Source organism: Strigops habroptila, chromosome 1, assembly GCF_004027225.2.
Source record: "Strigops habroptila isolate Jane chromosome 1, bStrHab1.2.pri, whole genome shotgun sequence".
In the NCBI taxonomy this organism is placed as follows: Eukaryota; Metazoa; Chordata; class Aves; order Psittaciformes; family Psittacidae; genus Strigops; species Strigops habroptila.
The window spans coordinates 97,781,369-97,806,123 of NC_044277.2; the positions used below are offsets into that span (position 1 = coordinate 97,781,369).

Consider the following 24,755-nt stretch of genomic DNA (forward strand, 5'->3'; position numbering starts at 1 on the left):
ATCCTAGTTTACCCCACCCCAGACATCTGATCCCATCCATCTCACTCCATGCCACGGATCCCACCCCACATCCATCCATCCATCCATCCATCCATCCATCCCACCTCTATCCACCCCTCCTTCATCCATCCACCCATCTATCCCACCTCCACTCAGGGCCCCCTCCTTTCCCCCCACTCTGCTGAGCAGTCCTGGCTGCTCTCAGAGGGCTGTGTGGGTCTCAGACAGCTCTTTATTCCCAGTGCACACAGAGGCACCGGAATTGTCCCAGGCGGGATGCGGGGTTGGGGGTCATGGGGCTGCAGTGGGGCTGCAGCAGAGGCCAGTGGGGCAGAGTGTGGGCAGGGTGTGGGCAGGGGGTGATGGACCAGCTGCCCCCCTCTCATCTCCCAGGCCAGTAAAGCACGAAGCCATCGCGGCTCTTGCTGAAATCCGGGGTGGCCGCGTCCGGCCGTGTCTCCACCGTCAGCAGCCGCCGGCGCCCACGGAAGCTCAGCTGGATGCAGTCGGAGACCCGGACCTGCAGCTCCCGCTTGGTCCTGCAATATCCCGGCATCATCAGCAGGGGGGTTCCCCTGTGGGGCGCTGCCACATCCCCAGCCTGAGCCCCCCGACTCACGCCCGGCAGTGCTCCAGCAGGACCCCCACCAGCTCGCCCACCCGGTTGTCCCCCGCCGGCTGCATCTTGTGCAGGCACACGGCCAGGTCCTCCTGGCTCTGCGTGTGGAACACCACCAGCTGCGCTCGGCAGCTCGTCACGCTCAGGCCTGTCACCTGCAGGAAGAGAGGGACACGTCCCGGTGTCACCACCGCAGCTGCGGGACAGCACGGCACAGCCCATGTGGTGTGGAGAATATGGTATGGGCAACATGGTAGGGACAGCACTGAGGGGACAGCATGGCACACAGACAGGGTGGTGGGGACAGCATGGCATGGCCAGCATGGTGGGATAGTGGGGCATGGCCAGGGTTGTAGGGACAGCACTTGGAGTCAATGTGGTGGGGACAGCATGGCATGGTCAGCATGGTATGGACAGTGTGGTGGGGCCAGTGTGGCATGGCCAACATTGGGGGGATGGCAGGGTGGGAACAGCTTAGCATAGCAAGAATGGTGGGGACAGCATGGCAGGGACAGTGTGGCACGGCCAGTGTGGTGGGGACAGTGTGGCATGGTCAGCATGGTAGGGACAGTGTGGTGGGGCCAGTGTCCCAACTCCATCCATCCCAGCACACTTGACCGTGCCAATGTAATGGCCCCGGTGCATGGCTGTGAGGACCACGGACGGGTCTCCAGCCCTCTGGGTGGGAGCGGGACAACCAGGACACCAGAAGCCCGTCTTGCCAGGACATGGGGTATAGAGGGTGTTCTTGTCCCCCTGCCATGCCCTGGGGACACCGGGGTGGTTGAGGACACTCACGGTGCTGAGGGGTATTGCCCGCATCATCAGGTAACGCTTCCTGGGGTCCAGCTTGTAGACATGCTGGTCCGTCACCAGGATGGCCCGATCCTGGCTCTTCCCGAAGCGGTTGATCTGCAGGGACAGGGAGAGGTGAGGGGACACGCTGGGGGGTGACACAGACGTGGTAGCTGGGCAGGACACCCCTGTCCCTCACCTTGCGGACGTGGCAGGAGAAGAGGACGGAGCCAAAATGCACCTTGTTCTTGAGGCTCTGGAGGCGGCGGGCGAAGACTAGCGCCAGCCCCGGGTTCTCACTGGGCTGTGGGAGCCGTGGTGTGAGGAGAGGGTGACATCACGGGGGGGAGCACCCCGGAGTGCACCGTGGGGCAGGCACCCCAAACCCTGTGGCAGCCCTTACCGAGGAGAGGTAATCCCGGGCCCAGCCGCGCTGGCAGCCCCAGGCCTCCCGCAGCCCCCCCAGCGCCGCCATGGCGGCCACCTTGGCCCGGATCTGCCCCATCTCCGACGGGGGGATGTTCTTGATGATCTGTCGCGCTCGCCACCTGCATCGGGGGGATGGTCATGGCCCTGTCCAATGTCAGCATCCCACATTCCAGCCCCACATCCCCATTCCCACTTTCCCTTGTCCCACATTCCAGTTCCACATCCCCATCCCTGCCTAAGACCCTATTCCACATCCCCATCCCATGTCCTCATCCCACACCCCAATCCCACATCCCCATCCCTGTTCGAGTCCCCATCCTGCATCCCCATCCCATGGTCCCCATCCCCATCCCACATTCCAGTCCCACATTCCCAACCCATATCCCTGTCCCATGTTCCTGTTCCATGTCACCATCCCATGTTCCTGTTACACGTGCCTGTCCCACATTCCCATCCCATGTCCCCATCCCACATCCACGTTTCCATCCCCACATCCCCATCCCTCGTTCCCATCCCAACACGGGAGCGGAGTGGGATTTGAGATGGTACCTGCGGAAGAGGCGCTGGCTGGCATCCTGGAAGTGCGCCAGCACCACCGGTGGCTCCGGCCAAACCACGCTCTTCCCGAAATCAGGAAGGGTGCGGACAGCCTGGAAGCGCCGCAGCAGCTCACGCAGGTATGCCCTCACCTTGTGCCGTTTGTAGCCGGCCATGATGGTGTAGGCTGCACGCAGGCGCCGGCAGCGCCGGCGTGCCAGGGCTCCGCGCCACGCCTGCCCAGCGCCAGCTGTCACCAGCGGTGCTGCCACATGGGTCCCCCAGAAGCGTGGCTCCAGGAGACCCCCAAAATGCCACTTCCCCCCCAAACTCCCTGGTGCAGCCACTGCCCTGCTCTGAGGAAACACTCCATGCTGTGCCAGCCCCACATCCTGCCTGATAGCTGACCCTACAGAGAGTCCCACACCACGCTGAGCCCCATGCCATACTCTGCACTGTGCCCTATACTATGCCCCATATCCCATGCCCCTTTTCCTGCCCCACGCCATGTCCCCCAGCACGCCCTGTACCAGGTGCCATGTCCCACCCCATGTTATGCCCCATGCCCTGCCCTATGCCACATCCCCCAGCACACCCCATGCCCTGACCCACAGCATGCCCATGCCAAGCCCATGCTCTGCGCCATCCCATGCCCCATCCCATGCTCCACACCCTGCGCAGCCCTGGGCACCCCCCTCACCCCGCTGTCACCCACCTTCTGCAGCAGCAGGACGATGATGGGGATGAGCTGCGCCCGCTCCTGCTCGAGGCAGACGAGGGTACGGGGCGTGCGAATGAAGACCTTGGTGTGGCCGTAAGCGACGTCGTCCTGGAAGCCGTGCTGCTCCAGGAGGGCTTGCGTGGCCTCCTGGTCACTGGCCATCAGGTGGTTGGGCCACGTGTACTCGCAGGTCATTTTGTACCTGTGGGGCAGAGCGAGGTGAGGGGACGTGGAGGGGGTTCTGGGGGTGCCGGAGGTCGGGCTGGGCCGTACCGCAGGAGGAAGCGGTGGTAGGGCTGGCGATAGGCGAAGCCGGCGCGGCGCACACGGACGTTCTCCAGCAGCCCCAGGTAGGAGACCTGGTGCCGGCAGCGCTCCACGTCAAAGAGCGTCGGAGACTTCTGGTCGTTGGGCTTGATGCAGCGCACGTAGTAGGGCTCCTGTGGGGACACCGGTGGGACAGTGCTGTGGCGGCACCCGGCAGTGGCACTGAGCCCATGGGTGGCCTGAGCTGAGGGCCTAGGGGGCTATGGCACGCAGGGTGAGAATGCCTCGGACATGGGGACAGGAGGGCACAGTGGCCTGAAGACATGTCTGGGTGGCACAGGGACACTTTGCCTGGCTCTGGGGACATGCCTAGCTAGCGTGGGGACATGTCAAGCTGTCACAGGGACATGCCAGGCTGACTTAAGGACATCTTGGCTGGCTGGTGACATGCCAGGTTGGTACAGGGACATGCCTGGCTGCCCTGGGACATCTTGGCTGGCTCAAGGACATCTTGGCTGGTTTAGGGACACGCCTGGCTGACACAGGGACATCTTGGCTGGCTTGGGGACATGTTGGTTGCCTAGGGACATGCCTGTCTGCCTCAAAGACACCTTGGCTGACTTGGGGACATGTCAGGCTGGCTCAAGGACATCTTGGCTGCCTGGGGACATGCCCATGTGTCTTGGGGCCATGCCCAGCGGCCACAGGACATACCTAGATGGGTTGGGGACGTGCCTAGCAGCCACGGGGACATGTCAAGTTGGTGTGGGGACATGCCTGGCTGTCCCCAGGCCCCTACCTTGGAGGCGAGGTTCTCCACCAGGGCCACGATGGAGTTCTTGAAGAGGGTGCCAGTGGTCAGGGGGCGCTTGGTGACCTCGGTGATGCTCTGCTCGCCATCAGGCCACATGGCACGCAGCACAGGGTCCACACTGGGGGATGGTGTTGGTGTGGGGCTGGCAGCACCGGGCACCCCACTTCTGCCTCACGGCTGTGCCATCAGCCCCACAGCTGCGTCTCCAGCGTTCCCAACCTGTTGTAGAAGAGCCGTTTGAAGTCCTGGAAGAGCGTATCCTTGTTCTTGTCCAGGAACCCCTCCACCGAGTACCTGAGGGAGGAGGACGTCATGCTGGGGATGGTTGTGGGCCGGCTCCCAGCTCCATGCTGAGGTGACATGTGGCCCCAACACCCCCTATAGTCCCATGGTCCCAAGTGGACCCCCATAGTTCCCCCACTCCCTCCCAATGTACCCCATAGTTCCTCGTGATCCCCACAGCCTGAGGATCCCCTGTGACCCCAAATCACCTCCCACAGACCCTCAAGAGCCCCCTCCATGCTCCCCCATGGTTGTCTAAGGCCCCATGGTCAACCACAGACCCCCAAGAACCTTACAGGCCTATGATCCCAAATGGCCTCCCCATGCTCTCCCAAAGCCCTCCATTGTGCCCCACAGCCCCATGGCCACCCAATGCTACCCATAGCCTACCGTGACCCCCTCACATCCCCCCAGCTCCCCCCTCACGTGACATCTCCTGCGTAGTGCTTGATGCGGAAGTCCCGGTTGAACTCCATGGTCTTGTCTGTGGGGCAGAGCTGGGGGGCAGGGGGGTGTCAGCTCCACACTCAAGGACCCCCCTCGCTCCTCCTGACCCCACCCCCCCCGAAGCACCTTGCGGCTGGTGTAGTGGGGGTGGTGGCCCAGGCGGGTGTCCATGGAGGCGAGGAAGAGGTGATCGGTGACTGTCCCTGCAGCCAGGCAGGCCTCATCCAGCAGCGCCAGGATGCCGTGGTGGGGCTGCTCCACCAGCTCCACAATGGGCTCGTTGCTGAAGTACTCGATCTAGTGGGGGCGGGGAAAGGGGTGGGCACCCCAAATTGGCTCCCCCCAGCACCCTGATTTGCCCCCACGCACCCCAAGTCTTGTCATGCCAGCTGATGGCATCCATGTGTCCCCTGTGTTCCCACCACGCTCTGCCAGGTGATGTCCACCAGGTCCCCCTCATGTCTCCCCAAAGCCCCTCACCTTCTGCCAGGTCATGCCCCCACATGTGCCGCCAGAGCTCCCAATATTCTAACAGGTGATGCCACCCATGTCCCCTCCATGTCCCCCTCCCCCCCCAAGCCCCTCGTGCTCTGCCAAGCAATGTCTCCCCCATGACACCCATGTTCCCTCACGGCTCCACTGTCTCCCCGTGACCCCTCATGCTCTGCCAGGCAATGCCCCCCTGTCCCCCAAGCTCTGCCAGGTGATGCCACCATGTCCCCCCCATGTCCCTTACGCTCTGCCAGGTGATGCCCTCCCGCTGGTACTCGGCCTGCTCCTGCCGCAGGATCAGCTCAATGAAGAGCTGCTGCAGCTTCTCGTTGCAGTAGTTGATGCAGAACTGCTCGAAGCTGTGGGCAGGGGGTCAGGGTCAGGGCGGCCCCACCAGCTGCCCCCTGCCCCCAATGTCCCCTGTGCACCCCCCAAACTGCATGGCCCCCCTGCTCCTGTCCCCTTGCACATGTCCCTTGGGCATCCTCCCAAGCCCTGTTCCCTCTTTTACTTCCCCTGGTCCTGCCACCTTCACGTGTCACTCCCAAACCCTGTCCCTTCCCAGTGTCCCTCTCAAGCCGTGGCTCCTCCATGAGTCCTCTCCTGGGTCTCTTTCTCACATCCCTCCTGGGTCCTGTCACCTCCGTGGGTGCCTTGTCCCCTTCCACGTCTCCCTTGGGCACCTTCCCTCTCCATGTGTCTCTCCCAAGCCCTGTCCCCTCCCCTGAGTTCACCAGGGGTCCTGCAACCTTCATGTGTCTCTCCCAAACCCTGTCCCTTCTTTGAGTCCCCCCTGGGTCCTGTCACCTCCCTGTGTCCCCATGCTCTCCCCAACCCCTGTCCCCTCCAGGTGTCCCTCCCAGGCGTCTCCCACCCCGTCCACACATCCTTCTCATCCCCAACCCCGCACCTCATCCCTCCCACGTCCTGTCCCTCCCCATGTCCCCTCCGGGCCACGTCACCTGTTGGTGTCGAAGATCTCGAAGCCGTAGATGTCGAGCACGCCGATGACCGTGCTCTTACCATGCACACGTGCATCGTACCCGCGGGCAGCGATGCCGGCGTTGATGCGCCCCACAATCCAGCAGAAGAGCCGCTCATAGATGGCCTGAGGACAAGGACAGGGTGATGGGGACCCAAAAGTGCTGGTACGGGAGGGGGGGGCTGGCACCCATCCCCCTGAGTCCCCCCCTACCTTGGCACACGCATCGCGGGCGTACGCGGCCTCCTTGGGGCTGTGGACCTTCTCGATGAGCTCCCCGGCGCCGGCCGCCACAGTGCGGGTCAGCAGCGCCCGGCGCAGGCTCTCAGGGGCCGTGGCCGTCAGCTCAGCCAGCACCGAGACCCCCGACGTGTCCTCCACCAACGTCGTCTCATCCTCCTGTGTGAACCTGAGGTTGCCCTGGGGAGGGACACGTCTTGTTGGGGTGTGGACGGTGAGGGCAGACACCCGGCAGCACCTGGAAAGGGGCCGGGGTGTCCTGGCACCAGCAACTCCCGTGCCAGGGGCTGTGCTGGGCCTTACAGGGCTGTATTGGTTTGTATCGGGCTGTGCTGGGATGTACTGGTTTGTACATCACTAGTTTGCATTGGGCTGAGTTGGGCCCTACACAGTTGTACTGGTTTGTACCGGGCTGTACAGGTTTCTACTGGTCTGTGCTGGTTTGTATCAGGCTGTGCTGGACTGAACAGGTTTGCACTGTGCTACGCTGGTTAGTATTTGGCTGGGCTGGCCCCTACAGGGCTGTACTGGTTTATACTGGTTTGTATGGGGCTGTGCTAGGCCCTATAGGTTTGCATTAGGCTGTACTGGTTTGTACAAGGCTATACTGGTTCATACTGGGCTATAACAGTTCACATTGGTCTGTGCTGAGCCCTACAGGGCCATACGGATTCATACTGGGCTGTGCTGGTCTACATTGGGCTACACTGGTTTGCACTGGGCTGTACTGAGCTACACTGGTTTAGTATTGGGCTATACTGGGTGGTGCTGGGCCATGCTGGTTTGCACTGGACTGAGCTGGGCTGTGCTGGTTTGCATCGGGTCAGGCTGCACTGCACCGAGCAACACTGGTTTCAGCAGAGCAGAGCTCTGCTGGTTTAAACGTGTCCTTACTTGTTTGCACTGGTCTGTACTGGGTAGTGTGGGGCCACCCTTATCTGCCCGGGGCTGCACTGGTGTGCCTGGGGCCAAAGTGGTGCAGAGGGGCACAGCATGTGCTGGTGGTGGCCTCACCAGGTGCAGGATGGCAGCCAGGATCCGGCGCACGGAGCCCAGCTCCTCCGCGGAGAAGCCAATCACGGCCATCGCCTCCTCCACTGCCTGGTAGCCGGATGCATCGTCTGTGCAGGCCTGAGGCCAGGGGGATGGTATGAGAGGCTGGCACCCCGCTCGCTGGCCCCCCTCGTCCCCTCCTGCCATCCCCCCCCAGCCCCACTCACGTCGCCCTGGGCACCCTCCTGGGTGTAGCGGTAGGTGCCGGGGTCCCGGCAGAGGTGCAGCGAGGTCAGGAGTGTTGCTGGGGCGCCCAGCAGCAGCTGTGGGGAAAGAGGGTGTCAGCACCAGTGCCATTCGTGTGTCCCCACGTCATCCATCCCAACCTGCCCCATCTGCCACCATCCCACCTCACCTGTCCCATTCTGTCCCATCCACCCCATTTCACCCATCCATCCATCCATCCCATTCCATTCCATCTTATCCTTCCCAACCCCATTCCACCCATCCTGTTCCATCGCAACCATCCCATCTGCCCTGTCTCATCCATCCCAACCCCATCCCATCTTTCTCATGCCATCCATCCTGTCCCCATTCCATCCCACAAATCCTATCCCAACCTTCTCATCCCACCTATTTCATCCATCCCACGCCAACCTTCTCGTCCCATCCATCCTGTCCTCACCCCACAGATCCCATCTCATCCATCCCTTCCCCATCCCATAGATCCCATCCCACAGATCCTATCTGTCCCAACCCAACCTTCTCATCCCATCCATCCCATCCCAGGTTCACCTGGTAGAAGGCGTGGAAGTTCCTCTCTCCTGGCTGCTGCTGGAGGACTCGGGACTGGAAGACGGAGCAGGGAGGTGGGTGCCATGCAGAGCCCCCATGGGAGCAGCGTTCCCATGGGAGCAGCGCCCACCCGTCTGTGCCCAGAGGCACCTCACCTTCTCCAGGAGGTAGTTGTGGATGTGGCCGCCAGTGGGGTCACCCTTGAAGTCGAAGTTGATGTCCATGTACTTGCCGAAGCGGCTGGAGTTGTCGTTGCGGTTGGTCTTGGCATTGCCGAAGGCCTCCAGGACGCAGTTGGACTTGAGCAGCACATTCTTCACCCTCGGTGGGGCAGCACAGCACAGCTGCAGCACCACTGATGGCCCGCGGGCCCCACACACCACCCGTACGGCCTTGGAGTGCCCCAAGCTCCCCACACCATCCCACAGGCATGGGGCACCACTAGAGCCCTCCAGGGCCACCCCATGTGCACAGGGCACTCCTAGTCACCCCAGCCCATCACTACATCCATGGAGCACCTCAGTCCCCGCACACCATCCCTGTGTGGATGGGGTCCCCCAAGCTCTCCGCAGCTTCCCTATCTGTTTGGGGCACCCTCATCCCCCTACACCTTCCCTATGGGCAAGCAGCACCCCAGAACCACCCTACGGGCACAGCACACCCCAATCCCTCCACACCATCCCTATGGGCACAGGTCACCCCAAGGTGCCCCACCACCACGCGAGAAACATGGGGCACCATGGTTGCCCTACACCATCCCTACAGACACGGGACACCCTGGTCTTCCCCACTGCATGGGCCTCCTCCCAGCCCTGGGCTGGTGGGTCCCAGCACCCACCCCACCTCTCACCAGCACCATGGGGCTGGACCCACCTCTCCACCTCAGCGCGCTGGGTGGGGTTAGTGATGGCAGCTATATACTGCATGATGTACTTGCTGGCCTCTGTCTTGCCTGCCCCGCTTTCACCTGGCAGCGAGGGAAGGGGCTGGGTGACGGCACCCACCACTCCAGGGTGCCCGTCACCCAAGGGTGCCCCAGCCCTACCTGAGATGACAATGCATGTGTCCTTGGCGCGGCGCTTCATGGCCTTGTAAACAGCATCGGCGAGGGCAAAGAGATGGGGCGGGCGCTCGTAGAGCTCACGGCCACGGTAGCGCTCCACCATGGGCGGCCCGTACAGCGCCAGCGTCCGGTACGGGTTCACTGCCACCACCACCTCCCCGATGTAGGTGTAGATGCGGCCCTGTGAGAACCTGCGCAGAGGGGCAGCCATGGGGCAGAGGCTCAGGGAGGCATCCTGTGCAGTGCTGTGCTGTGAGACGGCACACTGAGAGGTGTAGTGCCATGGGGCAGGACGGTGCTGTGGGGTTGCACCATGGCAGGTGCTGTGCCACGGAGCAGGGTGGCACCCTGCAGGATGCTGAGCTATGGGGTGGGATGACATCCTGTGCGGTGCTGTGCAGCAAGGCAGCATCCTGCAGGGTGCCATGCCGTGGGGCAGGATGCACACCCTGCGGAGCACCCTGCCATGCGGCAGGATGTTTCCCCTTGGCGCCCAGGGGATGAGCATCACGCTATGGAGCAGAGCCCGCCACTCTACCCGCAACCATGGGGCTGGGCGGTGCCGTGGGGCAGCGGCTCTTCCTGTGGGCAGCACCTGCAGGCACAGGCAGGAAGTGCAAGGGGGCCCGTATGGATGTGCACAGACCGGCCCCCCCCCCCCACCCCATAACCCCACAGCAGCCCCCTAACCAGCTCCAGGGCACTGGACTGTGCCTTAGTTTCCCCCTGCCACAGCACAGCCCCACCCAGATGCTTCCCGCAGTGCCCGAGTCTGGGGTCCCCCCTCCCCAGTGCCCCCTGTACCGCAGGCGTAGGTTCTCCAGGAACTGCTCCATGGTCACCTCATCCAGGAGGACGAAATCGGCTTTCCCGAATTCGGGACCCTCCAGCTCCGCCATGCCGTGGCACCCACTTCCCTTCCTTCTCCCCTCTCCCCAAAGCCACGCCGGCTTCCTGCACCACCAACCGCCGCGCAGGCGCGCCAAGTACCCGGCGTCACCCAGGGTGACATCCTTGGAGACACCCAAATTTGGGGGGGTGGTGACTCCCCACCACGCCCATCCCTTGGGACACGGTTTTGGGGGATGCGGGGGGATGGTTGCTGCTCACATCACCACAGCCGGGAAAACCCGGTCATTTATTAAGACGTTGTTGGTCGGCATCGCCGTGTTCTCATCCCAGTGTTCCCAGTTAAACCCCCAGGGTAACTGTGGAGCTCTGGGAATGATGTGCCCAAGGTGAAGGTCAGCGGAAAGGGGACCCCCACGCTGGTATCCAACTGGAAGAAAAGGGGGAAAATCATTAGGATAATGGCGCTAATGAGCTCTGCTGGTGGCTCCAAGCCTCTGGAATCCGAATTTCACGGCTCCACTCATGCTTATCACGGTGCAAGCTTATCCACTCATGCAAGCACGGTGAACCTGTGCTTGCCACCATTCCCCATTCTGACTTTTACCCAAAAAACCATTCCCAGCAAATCCCAGCAACCAAAAATCCTCCTTACCGAGGCTGTCAGCCAGTTTTCCTGGTGGCTTTCCCCAAAAATCTCTCAGATTTTCCACCTGGAATGAAAGAAATAGAAAAGATTTGGACTCAGGATAAGGAAAAGTTGAAGGTTTCATGTTTAATCCACTGCATCCACACGGCTCCTTGTATCCGAGAGGGACTGGGCAGAGCTTCTGCTCAGATGTTGAACTAATGGGAATAATTCAGTCCCTGGGATCACGTGCGTGGGACTTCCGAGCTTCCCGGTGTCATCTGAACCTGCCCTGGGCACAAATCCCATGGGCACAGCCCCACAGCACAGCTCTCCAGTGGGATTTCAGCCTCTTGTTTGATGGCTAAAGGGGTTTAGCAGCGATGGCTGCACATAATCCAACTTCGTACAGTAATGGGATGAGCGCAGGACATGCCCCCCACCCAGGACAGGGAGCGGTTGCCCATAAATGCCTCCGGGATGCAAGGATGAGACTCTCCATCCCCCCATGCCACTGCTCTCCCATGGAATTCCATCCTGAGAGACTCATTTGGCACCTAATGAAGCGATCAGCAAACCCCAACTCACAATTAATGACAGCTCCAGGCCCGTTGAACCAATCCTCTCACTTCCAGCGTCTTCCTGCACCCATCCTGTGCATCACCCGAGCGGGAGCCTGGAACGGGAGAAGGCAAAACCGGCCTCAGCGGCTGCTCCTGCCCACAGGCTGGGGGCGCCCCCCGGGCACGGCGTGTCCGGGATATCTATAACCGCCCCCCGGAGAGGGCGGGGAGAGGCCTCAAACCGTCCCGGGTTGCTCTGGCAAGCGCTGTAGGAACGGCGGGGGCCACGCCAGGCCCCCCCACGCTGGAAGGCTTGCGGAGGGGGCACCGCGCACCGCGGGCCCCGGGGACCCCCGCTCCCCCCGGGTCAGACCCCACGGAGAACTACCCTTCCCGGCATGCACCGCGCCCCACAGCACCTCACGGCAGCGGAGCTCGGTAAGGGAGAAGCGCCTCGCCCGGCGCCGCCCCGAGGAGCCCCCGCTCCGTGCCCGGTCCATGAGGAATGGTATCGGCGGCGGATGGCGGCGGATACAGGGGGGCCACGCCGTCCTCTCTCCCCGCCGCTGCCGCCATGGCTGAGAACGGAGCCTCGCCGGCGTATGACGTCACTGCGGGACGTCGAGGGACAGCGCCACCTGGCAGGGCGGGAGCGCCGGAGGGGTCAGCGCATGCGCGGAAGCGCGGCCGCCGCTGCTGGGCCCAGCGCCCAGGCCCGGCTCCTCGCTGCCGCCGCCGCAACGGAACGAGGCCGGGAACGGCGCCGCCCGCCCCTGCCGGGGGCTCGGCCGCCCGGAACAGCTCCGTAGGGCGCCGGGGGCTGGCGCGGCCATGACGAGGGGCGGGGCCACGTGGCGGCGGGTTGGCCTGGGGGCGTGGTCATGTGGATGGGCGGGGCTAAGGTCGGTGGGCGGGGCTTAGCCACCTGGGCAGCGCATGCGCGGTGCATCGCTATTCCCCCGCGGCGGGTCGGGGAGGACTGACGTCAGTCCTCCGTGCGGAGGGCGGGGCGCGGTGCACGCCGGGAAGCCGCCGCCCAAGATGGCGGCAGGATTGAAAAGTTGTTGGTGTCGCTGAGGCGGGTCCGGGCGGGCTGCGGCCGCGAGCGGGAGCCGGGCCTCGGGCGGCGCCTATGGTCGCTGCCACGCCGTGAGCCCGGGCTCCTGGGCCCCGCCGCGCACCGAGCACCAGCGAGCACGGCCGCTGCGGGGATGCCCCGTGGGGGGCCGGGGCCGCCGCCGCCGGAGACATGGAGGAGGAGGGCAAGAAAGGCAAGAAGGTGAGAGCGGGGCCGCCCCGGGCTCCTTAGCGTTGTGGGGCCGCTCGGGAGGCGGAAGCAGAGGGGCACCACCTCACCCCCGGGCCTGGGGGCTGTCCCGTCCCGTTGGGCGCTCTGTGGCCCGAGGCTTGTGGCTAGCCGTGTCGGGAAGCTCACCTAGGGGCGGCCGGAGTCCCTCTTGGCCTGTTTTCCTCTCTGTTGTGGCTTCAGGCGTGGCCCTGTCCGGGCTGACCATCTCCCAGTAGGTGTGACTGCCCTGAGGGCTGGGGCCTCGCTTCCCGCACTAAAAACCTTCTTTCTGTGAATTTAGGGTTTAGGGAACGTGCTGCTGTGGCCTCTCTGCATTGGTCAGGGGCTGATCCAGGTGCTTTTTAGGCTGCAGATCAGATTGGAAACTAAAGACAAGCCTTAAATAGTGTTCTATAACAGCACTGGGTTGTTTTATCTACTGACTGTGGTGCTAAACCGGCTGGGCTGTATAAAGAAGCATCGCATTGTATATCTAAATTGAGTCAGCTACAGTCAGAGCCGCTTTGCTGCAGTTACCTCAGAGCGCAGCGAGCTCCAGCTGCATTGGCTGTGCCCGAGCTGCTCCAGTTTCTCTCGTTTAAACCTATTTTTATGCCGTGTGGGGGAGGTAAAGGAGCTGAGGCTGGGACGCTTGCCGAGAGCAGTGCTCCCTCGGGTGGGGGTAGCTCCTTTGCGAAAGCAGCCTGTCCCATGCTCTGGTGACATAAAGGGAGGGGAAAAGAGCAAACTTTAGTTGTTTTGGGGGTACCTGCAGTAACGGCGATCTCGGAAGGTGGCAGCAGTGTCTCCTGCTGGAGCTCTGGTTCAAAGTGATCAGGGTACTCACAGAATGAGAAATGTTAAATGTGGTTTTGTTGCCTGGTTTGGGTTTTTTTTTTCCTAGAGTTACCACACAAGTTTCTCACAGAGAAGTTAAACCACAGAAGTCCCCTTGAAATGTCTGGGGACCTGTGTGAGGTGTGGGAGGATCAGCAGTGCAGGTGGAAGAGAAATTATTTGTCTGGGTGTGTCACAGTCCTGCTTTTAAGAAATCATACAATCATAAAATCCCAGAGTGGTTTGGATTGGAAGGGACCTTAAAGCTCATCCAGTTCCAGCCCTGTGCCACCAGGGCAGGGACACCTTCCACTAGAGCAGGTTGCTCCAAGCCCCTGTGTCCAACCTGGCCTTGAACACTGCCAGGGATGGGGCAGCCACAGCTTCTCTGGGCAACCTGTGCCAGGGCCTCACCACTCTCACAGGGAAGAACTTCTGCCTCACATCTCATCTAAATCTCCCCTCTGTCAGTTTAAGTCCATTTCCCTTGTCCTGTCCCTACCTGCCCTTGTCAAAAGCCCCTCTCCAGCTTTCTTGTGGGCCCCTTTAGGCACTGGAAGCTGCTCTAAGGTGTCCCTGGAGCCTTATCTTCTCCAGCTGAACAAGCCCAGCTCTCTCAGCCTGTCTCCATAGCAGAGGTGCTCCAGCCCTCGGAGCATCTTTGTGGCCTCCTCTGGGCTCCCTCCAACAGCTCCAGCTTCTTCTTACATTGGGGCTCCAGAGCTGGCTGCAGGGGGGATGGTCACTCCTGGGGCTGCAGGTAACTGTAGAGTAGCTTTAGATATAAACAAACACCTGATCTTTGCAGCGGGCAGTGGCTGCAGGGGTAGGAGCAGTGCTCACCTAGAACATGCATGCAAGATGTGATAACCTTGTACAAGCAGAATCAACTCATGTCTCTGCTGAGAAATGGTTTCTGCTGCTTTGGGAAAAAATTGGGGGGGGGTGGTGTGTGTGCATGCCTTGGAAAATGGTATTTTCCAGGAATATTGCTTGCTTTTGTGCTTGGAGATGGAGTGCTGTTGTGCTAGCTGGGATAATCTGGGATCTTTGTGCTGCTGTCAGGTATCTCTTAGCATGAGAAGAGGTAGCGAGCTCCTGTGGTCGCAGATCCTCAGGACAGCTGAGGTGGCAGGGAGCTCTGGAGATGGCCTAACCCAGCCTCCTGCTGGGAGCAGACTGTGTCCCCTTGGGGTTTGAGTATCTCTAAGGATGAAGACTCGGCAAACTCTGTGGGCAACCTGTTTGGTGTTCACCCAACATTAAAGAAGGTCAGGAGTTGACCTGATGCTCTTTCCCTGGGCCTGCTCCAGCGTGTTCTGGTCTCTCATGTACAGGTGTCTCCAGACCCGGCCATTCCAGTCTCCCCATGCTGCTTCCCTGCTGCGTGATAGGTGATCCCGACGGATGAGGAGCTCACTGTGACCCACAGCAGTGGGGCTGCAGCTGGGGAGCTTGGTGTCACACAGTGGTGGCATCTCTGTGGGCTTATGGAGCTTCCTTGGTGAAAGATTTCCATCATAGAGATGATTGATTAACCCTTGGAGCAGATGCTATGGAGATGGGCATGTTCATCTGCTGTGCCACAGCAGTTCTGAGCTGCAGGGAAAAATGCTGCTTCCCATTTTTTTACACGCTCTGGATCATTCTAGATGGCAGGTACCCATCCCCCTGCCAGCAGCAGGCTGAAATAGGGGATCTGAGTTCCTTCAGCAATGCTCCAAAGGGGTAGGAAGGTAGGTTTGGTCAGGACTAGGGAGAAAATCCCAGCCTTGCTTTGGGACCAACTCCAGCTTTAGGTAAAGCTTGTGCTCATTAAACTGCAGCCCTGGAGATCCTGCCAGGAACTTGCTTTTGGTGGCTCTCACCAAGGACCCTGTCCCAAGCAGAACATGGCAGGGGTGGAATGGAGCACATCCCAGCCTGCTTTTAGCTGTGGTGGAGAGATGTCTCTTGAACAGGTTTGGATAAAACACCTGTTCCTCGCTAATACTGTGAGGAAGGATGGCTTGATTCAGTGTGTGTTGGCTCTGGTTGGGCTGTGTGGCTTCCATGGTGCTTGCCAGCCAAGTCAGCTGGGCTGTGGGAACCTGCTTGGAGCTGGAGGGCAGTTGGTCTCGTGCCTTGAGTGAGGATGGGTGTTCCTGGCATGCTTCCTTGTGGAAAGAGAAGAGGTGGAGGGAGGGTGGAGGCACGATTTAATTGCTTTAAGCTCTCAGAGGGGAGATTCAGATGAAGAAGTTCTTCCCTGTGAGGGTGGTGAGGCCGTGGCACAGGGTGCCCAGAGAAGCTGTGGCTGCCCCATCCCTGGTGGTGTTCAAGGCCACGTTGGACAGGGCTTGGAGCAACCTGGTCTAGTGGAAGGTGTCCCTGCCCATGGCAGGGGGTTGGAACTGGATGAGCTTTAAGGTGTCTTCCAACCCGAGCCATTCTGTGATTCGATGATTTCTTGTCTACCCTGGTTGTTTGCCTGTAGAGAGGATTTTCCTGCTGACCTCCACTGCAGAGGCCAGCAACATTTCCACGACATTTCCAATCCATATGATAGCTGCCAGCTGCAGGTGATCCACTGCAGAATGCTTCCCTGTCTTTCCTGAAGTAATTCTCTGGGCAGCTTTAGATGTTAGCCTAAAATTCCCGACTTTTCCAGCACAGGTGTGCCCCAGATCTCTGCTGTCGGCTCAGTTTGCCTCTTCCAGCAGTTGCTGGCTCTTCCTTGTAAAGCTGATCTTGATCTGCAGCACCAAATTCCTTGTGGTTTTTAAATGCTGCTTAATGTGGAGGATATTGGCCAGTCCAGCAATTCCTTCTTTTGCAGATCATTGGGAAATGTCTGCCAAAACTGTGCTTGTAACTCCGGAGTGTGCTTCACCCCGTGCCGGAGGACTTGGGCTGCAGGGTTGTGTTCTGCACTTGGGTGTGTGGGGGGGAATGGAAAGCTGAGAAGCTTCTGGGGAGGGGGAAATAAATAGCTGAAGTGGAGCTGTTTCTTGAGGCCAGATGGTGCAGGGCAAGTGCTCGGCATTCATATAAAAAATACTGAGAGCTCAGCTTGAAGTCGCAGCTTTGTGGGATTTTCTGCTTGCAGGAGAAGTCGCTTGAGCTTCCTTTGTTATCCCAAATATTCAGTTTGTTCATGCCAGAATAACTGCTGGGTGTTGACAAACCCCTTTGCCTGTGTTCCTGTCTGAGGCTCCATTGCCACAGGAACGGTTCTTATATGACTTCACTTATTTAGGCCACTTAAACCATAGAATCATATCATAGAATCACAGCATGGTTTGGGTTGGAAGGGACCTTAAAGCTCATCCAGTTCCAGCCCCCTGCCACAGGCAGGGACACCTTCCACTAGAGCAGGTTGCTCCAAGCCCCGTCCAGCCTGGCCTTGAACACTGCCAGGGATGGGGCAGCCACAGCTTCTCTGGGCAACCTGTGCCAGGGCCTCACCACCCTCACAGGGAAGAACTTCTTCCTCAGATCTCAGCTAAATCTCTCCTCTGTCAGTTTAAAGCCATTCCCCTTGTCCTGTCCCTACCTGCCCTTGTAAAAAGGGTCCCCAGAGCTGGCTGCAGGACTGCAGGGGGGGGTCTCACCAGAGCGGAGCAGGGGGGGAGAATCCCCTCCCTCGACCTGCTGGTCACGCTGCTGGTGATGCAGCCCAGGACACGGTTGGTTTCTGGGCTCAAGCGCACACTGCAGCCGGGTCATGGGGAGCTTCTTATGGACCAACACCTCCAAGTCCTCCTCCTCAGGGCTGCTCTCAATCTAGTCTCCCCCAGCCTGTAGCTGTGCTGATGTAACTATGTTGATGTCTGTATTGTTTACCTTGGTTTTTAGGCTAACATGCTAACAAGGCTGCATGCACTTGGACCCTGCACTGAGTTGGTTGTGAGCTCAGGCAGGGCTGTACTTCCAGCTGAACCAAGCCATGTGGTGCTCACTCCTGCATGCTGCCTGTCACCCTGTTCTCTTCTGTCCCACAGCTCAATGCAGCAGCCCTGACCCAATTCCCAGCCATTGTGGGATGAGTAAGTTTGTCAGTTGGGCTGTGATTCCTTGTGATAAAGCTCCAGCTGCTGCCTCCTGGCATGGTGGCTGCTTGGTCACTTCATGCCTTGATCTGATGCCACACTGCAGAGGGTGTGATGAGAGACTTTAGCCCCTTTCTGTGAGCTCTGTGCCTGTGCAGGAGTCCCAGCTGTAACCTGAAAACCTGCTTCCAGAAAAACTGCGGAGTTTGGAGTCCCAGGAGGTGCAGCGAGTGCTGTCACCTTCTGCTCTGCTCCTGGTGGTTTGCTTGTGCCCAGCCTCGTGTGACTTGTGCTGGAAATGCAGCAGAAGCTGCCCCGGCATCTGCTTGTGAGTGAGCAGGGTTGGTGCCCTGTCCCAGTGGTGGGGAACCTGTGGAGGGGGAGGAAATGGCTTCAATCCCTGGAAGGGCTTGGCAAGGGTAAGCCCGGCTGCCCTTATCCCTTGCCCTGGTGGAGTTTGGGGTGCTGGCACTGCCAGCTGGGTGTCGGCACTCTGCAGACTGCTGCCTCTTCCAGCTTCTGAGCTCCTCTCACTGACAGACCTAGCTTTATTTGTTTGCTGTTCAAGTAGGGTGGTTTAAAATACAGCTGGGGTCCAGCTGTGAGATCCTCTACAGATCCCTCTTACCCAGCCTCCAAGCACACTGGGCTCCTGTCCTGGGGATAGATGGTTAGGAATTGCTGGTGGAGGCGCTGCCCTTCCTGCTGTCTGCTTTCCCAAGTCCCCAGCCACTTTGGCTGCTGCAAAGCTGGCTGAGCTCAGCCAGAACATCTGAGGCTGTCCTTGGCTCCCCTGCTAGGAGACTGTTCTCTGGTCCTCTATAGCTAGAACATCACTTGCTGTGCACCTAAGCTGGCATTTCCAGGCAACAGACTTGTCTGAAGTGGCTTATACCAGGTATTTCTGCTGCACTGTCGTGCAAGCCCCCTGTGTAGGTGAGAACAACCAAAGATCCGGATACAGCGCTCTGAAATCCTTTGGGATTCTGCTGCTTATCCCGTTAAACTTTAACAGTTCTGCTTACAAGCTCCAGCGCTGTTTTAGACAAAGCTTGGGAAAACTCCCAAGTGCAACTCAGCATTTCCCTAATCACACTTAAACATCTCTGCCTATGCTGAGCAGCTTGATAAGGAGTAAATCTGGTGTCCCTGCTCCCTCTGAAGGGATGGCCCCTGGGTTGGGAAACAGGCTTTTTGCTTGGAGATCTGTCTCATGATGTAAGGCTCTGGAGAAGCATCCCGTTAGACTGGGTTTTAGCAGCTGCTCTCCTTTGAAGTGCCAGTTCTTGGCTTGCTGTGGGGCTTGGCGGGACAATCCTGTCCTTGCTGGCCTCGGCCCAGTTACAGTGAGCAGGGAGGTGCTCTTTTTCTATTCTCTGTGCTTCCTCCTGCCGCTGGAGGAAGCCAAAACCGCCTTATGGAGTATGAGGAGCAGAGGCTGAATGGAGGTGGGATCATCTTGGGGGTAGGCTTGAAGTCTAGAGAGGGGGAAATGTGGGGTAAAAGCTGGGGGAAAGGGGAAGGGCAAGAGAGATGTCCCTCTGGTGTGCTGGCCTCAAACAGGGCAGGTCTTGTGTCCCATGCTGGGTGGTGGCATCTTCCTGCTGCTGAATCCTGGCTGCTTGGTGGGAAGGTTGGGATGGTTCTGGTGGACCTTGTGGTGACACACAGCTTGTGGCAAGGAGCAATTTTAAAAGCTATTTGAAAAATTAAGCTGAATTGTGCTTCTCAAGCGAGGCTTGAGGAGACTGTGATTTGCCCAGCTGAAAGTCAATGCAAGCCCATCTGGTAGGGTAGTTTTAGTCTTGTTGGTGCCCTACTTGGAGACCCTCTGTCTGGTGTGGGGCAGAGCGAGGACCTGTGGTGTCAGGAGGGGTGGGAGGACTCTGGAAAAATATGTTGGTGGTGTCCTGCAGCGTGGGCCCTTGCTCCTGCCTCCCCTGGGGGCCTGGGTGCTATGGGGTGTTCTCCTTGCGTGGTGCATGACTGCTGCTTGCTCTCGGCTCTCAGCTGCTGGGGGTGATGGCAACTTTTAATTTAAAGGCTGGTTACAAAGAAGATGGAGATTCCCTTTTTACAAGGATTGATGTGAAAAAGATGAGGGATGATGGGCACAGTTACTCCTGGGGAGATTCTGGTTGGACACAAGAGGAAAATGTTTCACAATGAGAACAATCAGCCACTGGAATAATCTCCCCAGGGAAGTGGTGACTCCCCAGCACTGGACACTGTTAACATTGGGCCGGACAGGGTGCTGGGCCATCTAGTCTAGGTCTGCTTTACCTGGAAAGGTTGGACCATGTGAACCTTGAGGTCCCTTCCAACCTGGAGTTCCATGAATCTATGGACTGTGGCATGGGGCATCCCCAGCAGCACCTCTCCTGGTCTGAGGTGTGCACCTCCTGGCTGGAGACTGAGAGTGGCCACAGGTGGGCACAGAGCTGTGGGTATGGGTAGGTTTGGAGTGCACCTCGCATGGTGCTTGCTCAGGAGGAGCTTACTCTGAGGACCAGGGACCGAGTGCTGCAGAAGGGCTTTATGGCAGGGCTGTCCTTAGGATGCCACTCATAACTGGATAACTTTGGGACTCTTGTGGTAGATGGGATCATCCCTAGTGCACAACAGTTGTGTGGCTGTGGTGGTGTACTGTGGTTCCAGGCCTCGGGGGTGGAGCAGGGAGGAAATGGGCATAAAATCATAGAATCACGGAGTAGTTTGGGTTGGAAGAGACCTTAAAGCTCATCCAGTTCCAGCCCCCTGCCATGGGCAGGGACACCTTCCACCAGACCAGGTTGCTCCAAGCCCCATCCAACCTGGCCTTGAACACTGCCAGGGATGGGGCAGCCACAGCTTCTCTGGGCAACCTGTGCCAGGGCCTCACCACCCTCACAGGGAAGAACTTCTGCCTCACATCTCATCTAAATCTCCCCTCTGTCAGTTTAAAGCCATTCCCCTTGTCCTGTCCCTGCCTGCCCTTGTCAAAAGCCCCTCTCCAGATTTCTTCTTGTCTGCTTTAGGCACTGGAAGCTGCTCTAAGGTGTCCCTGGAGCCTTATCTTCTCCAGGCTGAACAAGCCCAGCTCTCTCAGCCTGTCTCCATAGCAGAGGTGCTCCAGCCCTCATAGCATCTTTGTGGCCTCCTCTGGACTCGCTCCAACAGCTCCATGTCCTTCTGTTGTGGCTCCAGAGCTGGACGCAGGATGGCAGGAGTGGGGGGTGTGTGTGTCTGAGTGGATTAGAGGAGGAGAACCCCTTCCCTCAAGCCATGTCTCAAACACGACGCACATCCCCAAAATAGGGATCCTGGAAGCTTGAGAGGCTGCTTGAGACCTGGTGCTTAACTCTGACTGCAGGATGCCTGGAGTTTTTGTGGCCGAGGGCAGTGACCTGCGGTGGCGAGGCTGCTCTCCTCCACCCTGGCTCCTGCCCTGTCCTTGGCACTGGCTCTGGAGCTCGTCTTCTGCCCACCCAGCTTCCTGCGTTCCATGGGCTGTGCTGTGGTAGGAGCAGCACAGCCCTTTCCTCTGGCAGGCAGCCACTAGATAAGACGGTGTGCTGGCAGGGCTGTGGTCTGCCTTGAGGCGGGGGAGACTGTCCCCAAAACCAGTGAGGGCTGTCAGCAGGCATCGGTGTGGTGCCTGGGAACAGGGATAGATTCCTAGTTTGCTTCCCTCCTCAGATCGTGGACATACCAAGCCAGTGCTGTATCTGTAGTTGACCTTTGAGGTTCACAAGCTGCTTCCCAGAGCAGGCTCCCACCCCGTCCCATGGCAGGTTCTCTATGGCATGCTGCTGGCAGCTGTATGGCTCCTTCATCTGTGGACTGATCCCGCTCTGGGTAGCATCGCTTCCTGCATCTGGAACTGGGAGAGGCAGAGAGCTGGTCACCGCTGTGAGCATGATAAACACATCTACCAGGCGGACTTCCAGGGGCTGCTGCTTGTCCAGGCAGAGGGAGGCTCCTTTGGGCCTCTGGTTACCCCCATTTCAAGCACCTTCTGGCTTTCCCAGTGTTCCCCTGTCCCTGTGGGATGGATGGATCAGAGATGGATATCAATAGGGTAATAGCAAGAAACATGGTGTCTTCCTGAGTGGAAGCAGGGAAGAGTCTGCAGGTAGGTGAGGTGGGAAGTGTGCTGTCTGCCTCCTTCCGGGTACCACCTGGGCTCTGCCCCTGCCTGGCTGCTTGGCCGCAGACAAATCTGAAATGGTCTTTTGGCAAGGGCAGGCAGGGACAGGACAGGGGGAATGGCTTTAAACTGACAGAGAGGAGATTTAGATGAGATGTGAGGCAGAAGTTCTTCCCTGTGAGGGTGGTGAGGCCCTGGCACAGGTTGCCCAGAGAAGCTGTGGCTGCCCCATCCCTGGCAGTGTTCAAGGCCAGGCTGGACGGGGCTTGGAGCAACCTGCTCTAGTGGAAGGTGTCCCTGACTGTGGCAGGGGGTTGGAAATGGATGGGCTTTAGGATCCCTTCCAATCCAAACCATTCTAGGGTTCTATGATCCTGACTGTGTCTGCCTCGGCGGCAGCTCCCAACTCATCCTCCCTTTTCTTTTGCCTCTGTGTGTCCTCCCTGGTGCCAGCTGGCACCAGGATGTGAATAGCAACTGTGACTGGAAGCGAGTTCCCTGAGCTAGGAGGCACTGGGAAGGACAAAGCTCTGCTTCAGAGTCACAGCATGTCCCGATTTCCAGCCATCGGGAATACCTTCCAGCTGGCTGGGACTGGTGTAATCAGATGCTCTGCTTTGGCTGCTCTGGCTTCCCACAGCTCCTGGGGGTGTGTTTGGTTTGTGTTTGCTTTCACCTGCAAGGATGTGCAGAAATACTCGCCCAAATAGAGTGCCAGGGTGATGGTGAGGTGTGTCCTCTGAGGCTTAGGGACACAGCTCTTCTGGAAGCTCTGCTTGATGCTCACATGGAGCTTGGACACGTTGTCTTCTCTTGGGTGCTTGTGGGAAGCAGAGGGAGAGGCTGCTGCTTCTCGCTGTCAAGGTGTCTCCACCCCTATTGCTTTCCACCTCTGTGCATCTCCTCGTTGTGGCTCCTACGGGTTTTGAGGCTGGAGCAGCACAAGGGAGTTGGGTTGGTGGCAAGGGCATTCCTGGGGTCATCTCTGCGGGGAGCTCATCCCGGGCAACAAATGGCCATGGCACCATGCAAGGGGGCACTTATTTGGGGTTGAGTCTTCACAACCATGGAAGCAAGTGGTCCCACGTAGGACCTTCACCTTCTGGTAACTGTCACTGTACCCCAGGCTGCTGCTTTGCTGTGGAGGCCGGCGTGGGGAAGGACAGATTTGGCAGCTTAACACAACACAGATTTTTTGCTGGGCTCATGTCCCTGTGTCCAAATAGTTTTGCTGTTGTGGGTTTTGCTCGGTACAAAATAACTCTACCATGTAATTGGGTAAATACTTGCTTTGCTGTTTGGTTAGAGAATGGCAGACAAAGCTAAAGCTTCCTCAGACTGCATCGCTCACACGGAATGCTGGCTGAAGTAGTGTTGCCAGCTTGAAGAAGTGTAACTTGCACCCTGTAACGCTTTCCATGATGGAAGCCTGACCCACACAAGTCTGGTTCTGGCCCCAGATAAAAGCATGAGTGATCCCTGACCCTGCAGCCCTCGTTTAAGCCTCTATCTCCCTCTTTTGGGTGTAACATCCAGAAAACAGATAATGTTTTCTCTTTCAGAAGGGCAGCCTGTTCCTGTGCTGGTGAAAGCCTGAAGCCATGTGGGAGTAGTGCTCTGGGCAAGACTCTCTGTTTAGCTCAGAGACTCTCTGAACTTGAGCAGTTTTCATGTTTCCAATATGCTGCCTTGTTGCACAGGGGCTCAGCTGTGCTGGTAGATATGAAGCTTTGCCCTGTGGGGTGTTTCAGTCAGAGGCTCACCTGCATGGGCCCATGGCAGACAGCAGAGCCCCGTTCTCCATGGATGTTGTAGAATCACAGAATGCTTTGGGTTGGAGGGGACCTTAAAGCTCATCCAGTTCCAACCCCCTGCCATGGGCAGGGACACCTTCCACTAGAGCAGGTTGCTCCAAGCCCCGTCCAACCTGGCCTTGAACACTGCCAGGGATGGGGCAGCCACAGCCTCTCTGGGCAACCTGTGCCAGGGCCTCACCACCCTCACAGGGAAGAACTTCTTCCTCAGATCTCATATAAATCTCCCCTCTGTCAGTTTAAGCCATTCCCCCTTGTCCTGTCCCTGCCTGCCCTTGTCAAAATTCCCCTCTCCAGCTTTCTTGTTGGCCCCCTTTAGGCACTGGAAGCTGCTCTAAGGTGTCCCTGGAGCCTTCTCTTCTCCAGGCTGAACAAGCCCAGCTCTCTCAGCCTGTCTCCATAGCAGAGGTGCTCCAGCCCTCAGTTCATTAGGTTTTGGGTGACTTTGTTCTGTTTCTCTTCTTTCCAAAGAAGCTTCATGATTCTCACTTCCAAGTCTGAGAACATTACCTGGTTGCTGTGTGTTTCCATGCTGTGATGTGCCTGTGTCTGGAGCGGTACCTGTAGTGGGGAAGAATGAGCTTCCAACCAAGGAGGTAGAGCTCAGTGAGCAGCTTGGCACCGGCCAGCTGTGAGGAGAGAGGTGATGACAGGCCAGAGGCATCACAAGATGTGCTGCAGCCATGGTCCGTACAGCTTGGCACATCCCCTCTGGGAGTCTGGCAGAGCTTTAGAACCATTTGGTGGGGTGAGCCAGGAATGGGATTTAAAGCAGGAGACTTGGATGAAGGAGAAGCTGGAGGGTGGTCTGGTTGCACAACTTGTGTTCCCATTTTCTGTTGAGAGAAGGAAGTAGAGTCAGTCTCTACACTTAGCTTTAGACACAGCTGATTTCTTTAGGCTGAAGTATTGGGCTGCCCTTTCCTCCTCTCCTGCCCAGGAACTGGAAGACCTGGTGCCTATGGGACCAGCCCAGACCCAGGTGAGGGACTTCACAGAGACTGTGGGGAGCCTGAACTCATGGATTTTTCAACTTATTTCACATTCCTGATCTCAAACTAGAGCTGGTTCCTGCTTAATCCTTATTTTGATGCCATACTTTAAGACACTTAAGATTTCCCCAGAGGCAAGGCAGGACAA

General features: G+C 58.7%; 2 protein-coding genes and 1 non-coding gene across 10 annotated transcripts in view; 1 reads left to right on the plus strand and 2 right to left on the minus strand.

The window, feature by feature from the left end:
• Window positions 1-214: 214 nt before the first annotated feature.
• On the minus strand, window positions 215-12,240 carry MYO1G (myosin IG). Of its 8 annotated transcripts, XM_030492982.1 has the most exons (25): window positions 11,936-12,240; window positions 11,542-11,629; window positions 10,981-11,038; window positions 10,587-10,755; window positions 9,459-9,667; window positions 9,287-9,380; window positions 8,569-8,734; window positions 8,414-8,467; window positions 7,846-7,941; window positions 7,640-7,756; window positions 6,599-6,805; window positions 6,366-6,511; window positions 5,648-5,762; window positions 5,038-5,208; window positions 4,891-4,961; window positions 4,402-4,476; window positions 4,168-4,300; window positions 3,375-3,541; window positions 3,096-3,303; window positions 2,393-2,616; window positions 1,818-1,962; window positions 1,614-1,718; window positions 1,418-1,531; window positions 620-774; window positions 215-539 (listed from the first exon to the last, which is right to left on the minus strand). In XM_030492982.1, exons 4-25 carry the CDS (start codon window positions 10,637-10,639, stop codon window positions 383-385), a joined length of 2,982 nt encoding a protein of 993 aa, XP_030348842.1. In that variant the 5' UTR covers window positions 10,640-10,755; window positions 10,981-11,038; window positions 11,542-11,629; window positions 11,936-12,240; the 3' UTR covers window positions 215-382. The 8 variants fall into 8 exon arrangements, 6 of the variants coding, with proteins under 6 accessions (XP_030348842.1, XP_030348826.1, XP_030348837.1 ...); XM_030492966.1 differs by having other exon boundaries at window positions 9,287-9,667; window positions 10,281-10,755; XM_030492977.1 differs by having other exon boundaries at window positions 10,281-10,755; window positions 11,542-12,240.
• Window positions 11,703-11,835, minus strand: LOC115600808. Its single transcript, XR_003989168.1, has one exon. It is a non-coding gene; the product is annotated as a small nucleolar RNA SNORA9 (small nucleolar RNA).
• CCM2 (CCM2 scaffold protein) overlaps window positions 12,192-24,755 on the plus strand; it is a 34,667-nt gene continuing 22,103 nt past the window's right edge. Inside the window, exon 1 of the mRNA XM_030493201.1 lies at window positions 12,192-12,795. Coding sequence (XP_030349061.1) covers window positions 12,766-12,795 — 30 coding nt within the window. The 5' untranslated portion in view covers window positions 12,192-12,765. The remainder of the gene's footprint in view (window positions 12,796-24,755) is intronic.

What these genes read in the sequence shown, in the direction of transcription:
- MYO1G (XM_032919771.1), bottom strand. Translation starts at nt 9,984, where the DNA reads ATGCTCATCCCCTGGGCGCCAAGGGGAAACATCCTGCCGCATGGCAGG. An exon ending in CCCACTACACCAGCCGCAAG is followed by an intron (nt 4,962 to 5,037) that starts GTGCTTCGGGGG and finishes CCTGCCCCCCAG; the next exon opens with CTCTGCCCCACAGACAAGAC. An exon ending in AAACGGCTCTTCTACAACAG is followed by an intron (nt 4,301 to 4,401) that starts GTTGGGAACGCT and finishes ACCATCCCCCAG; the next exon opens with TGTGGACCCTGTGCTGCGTG.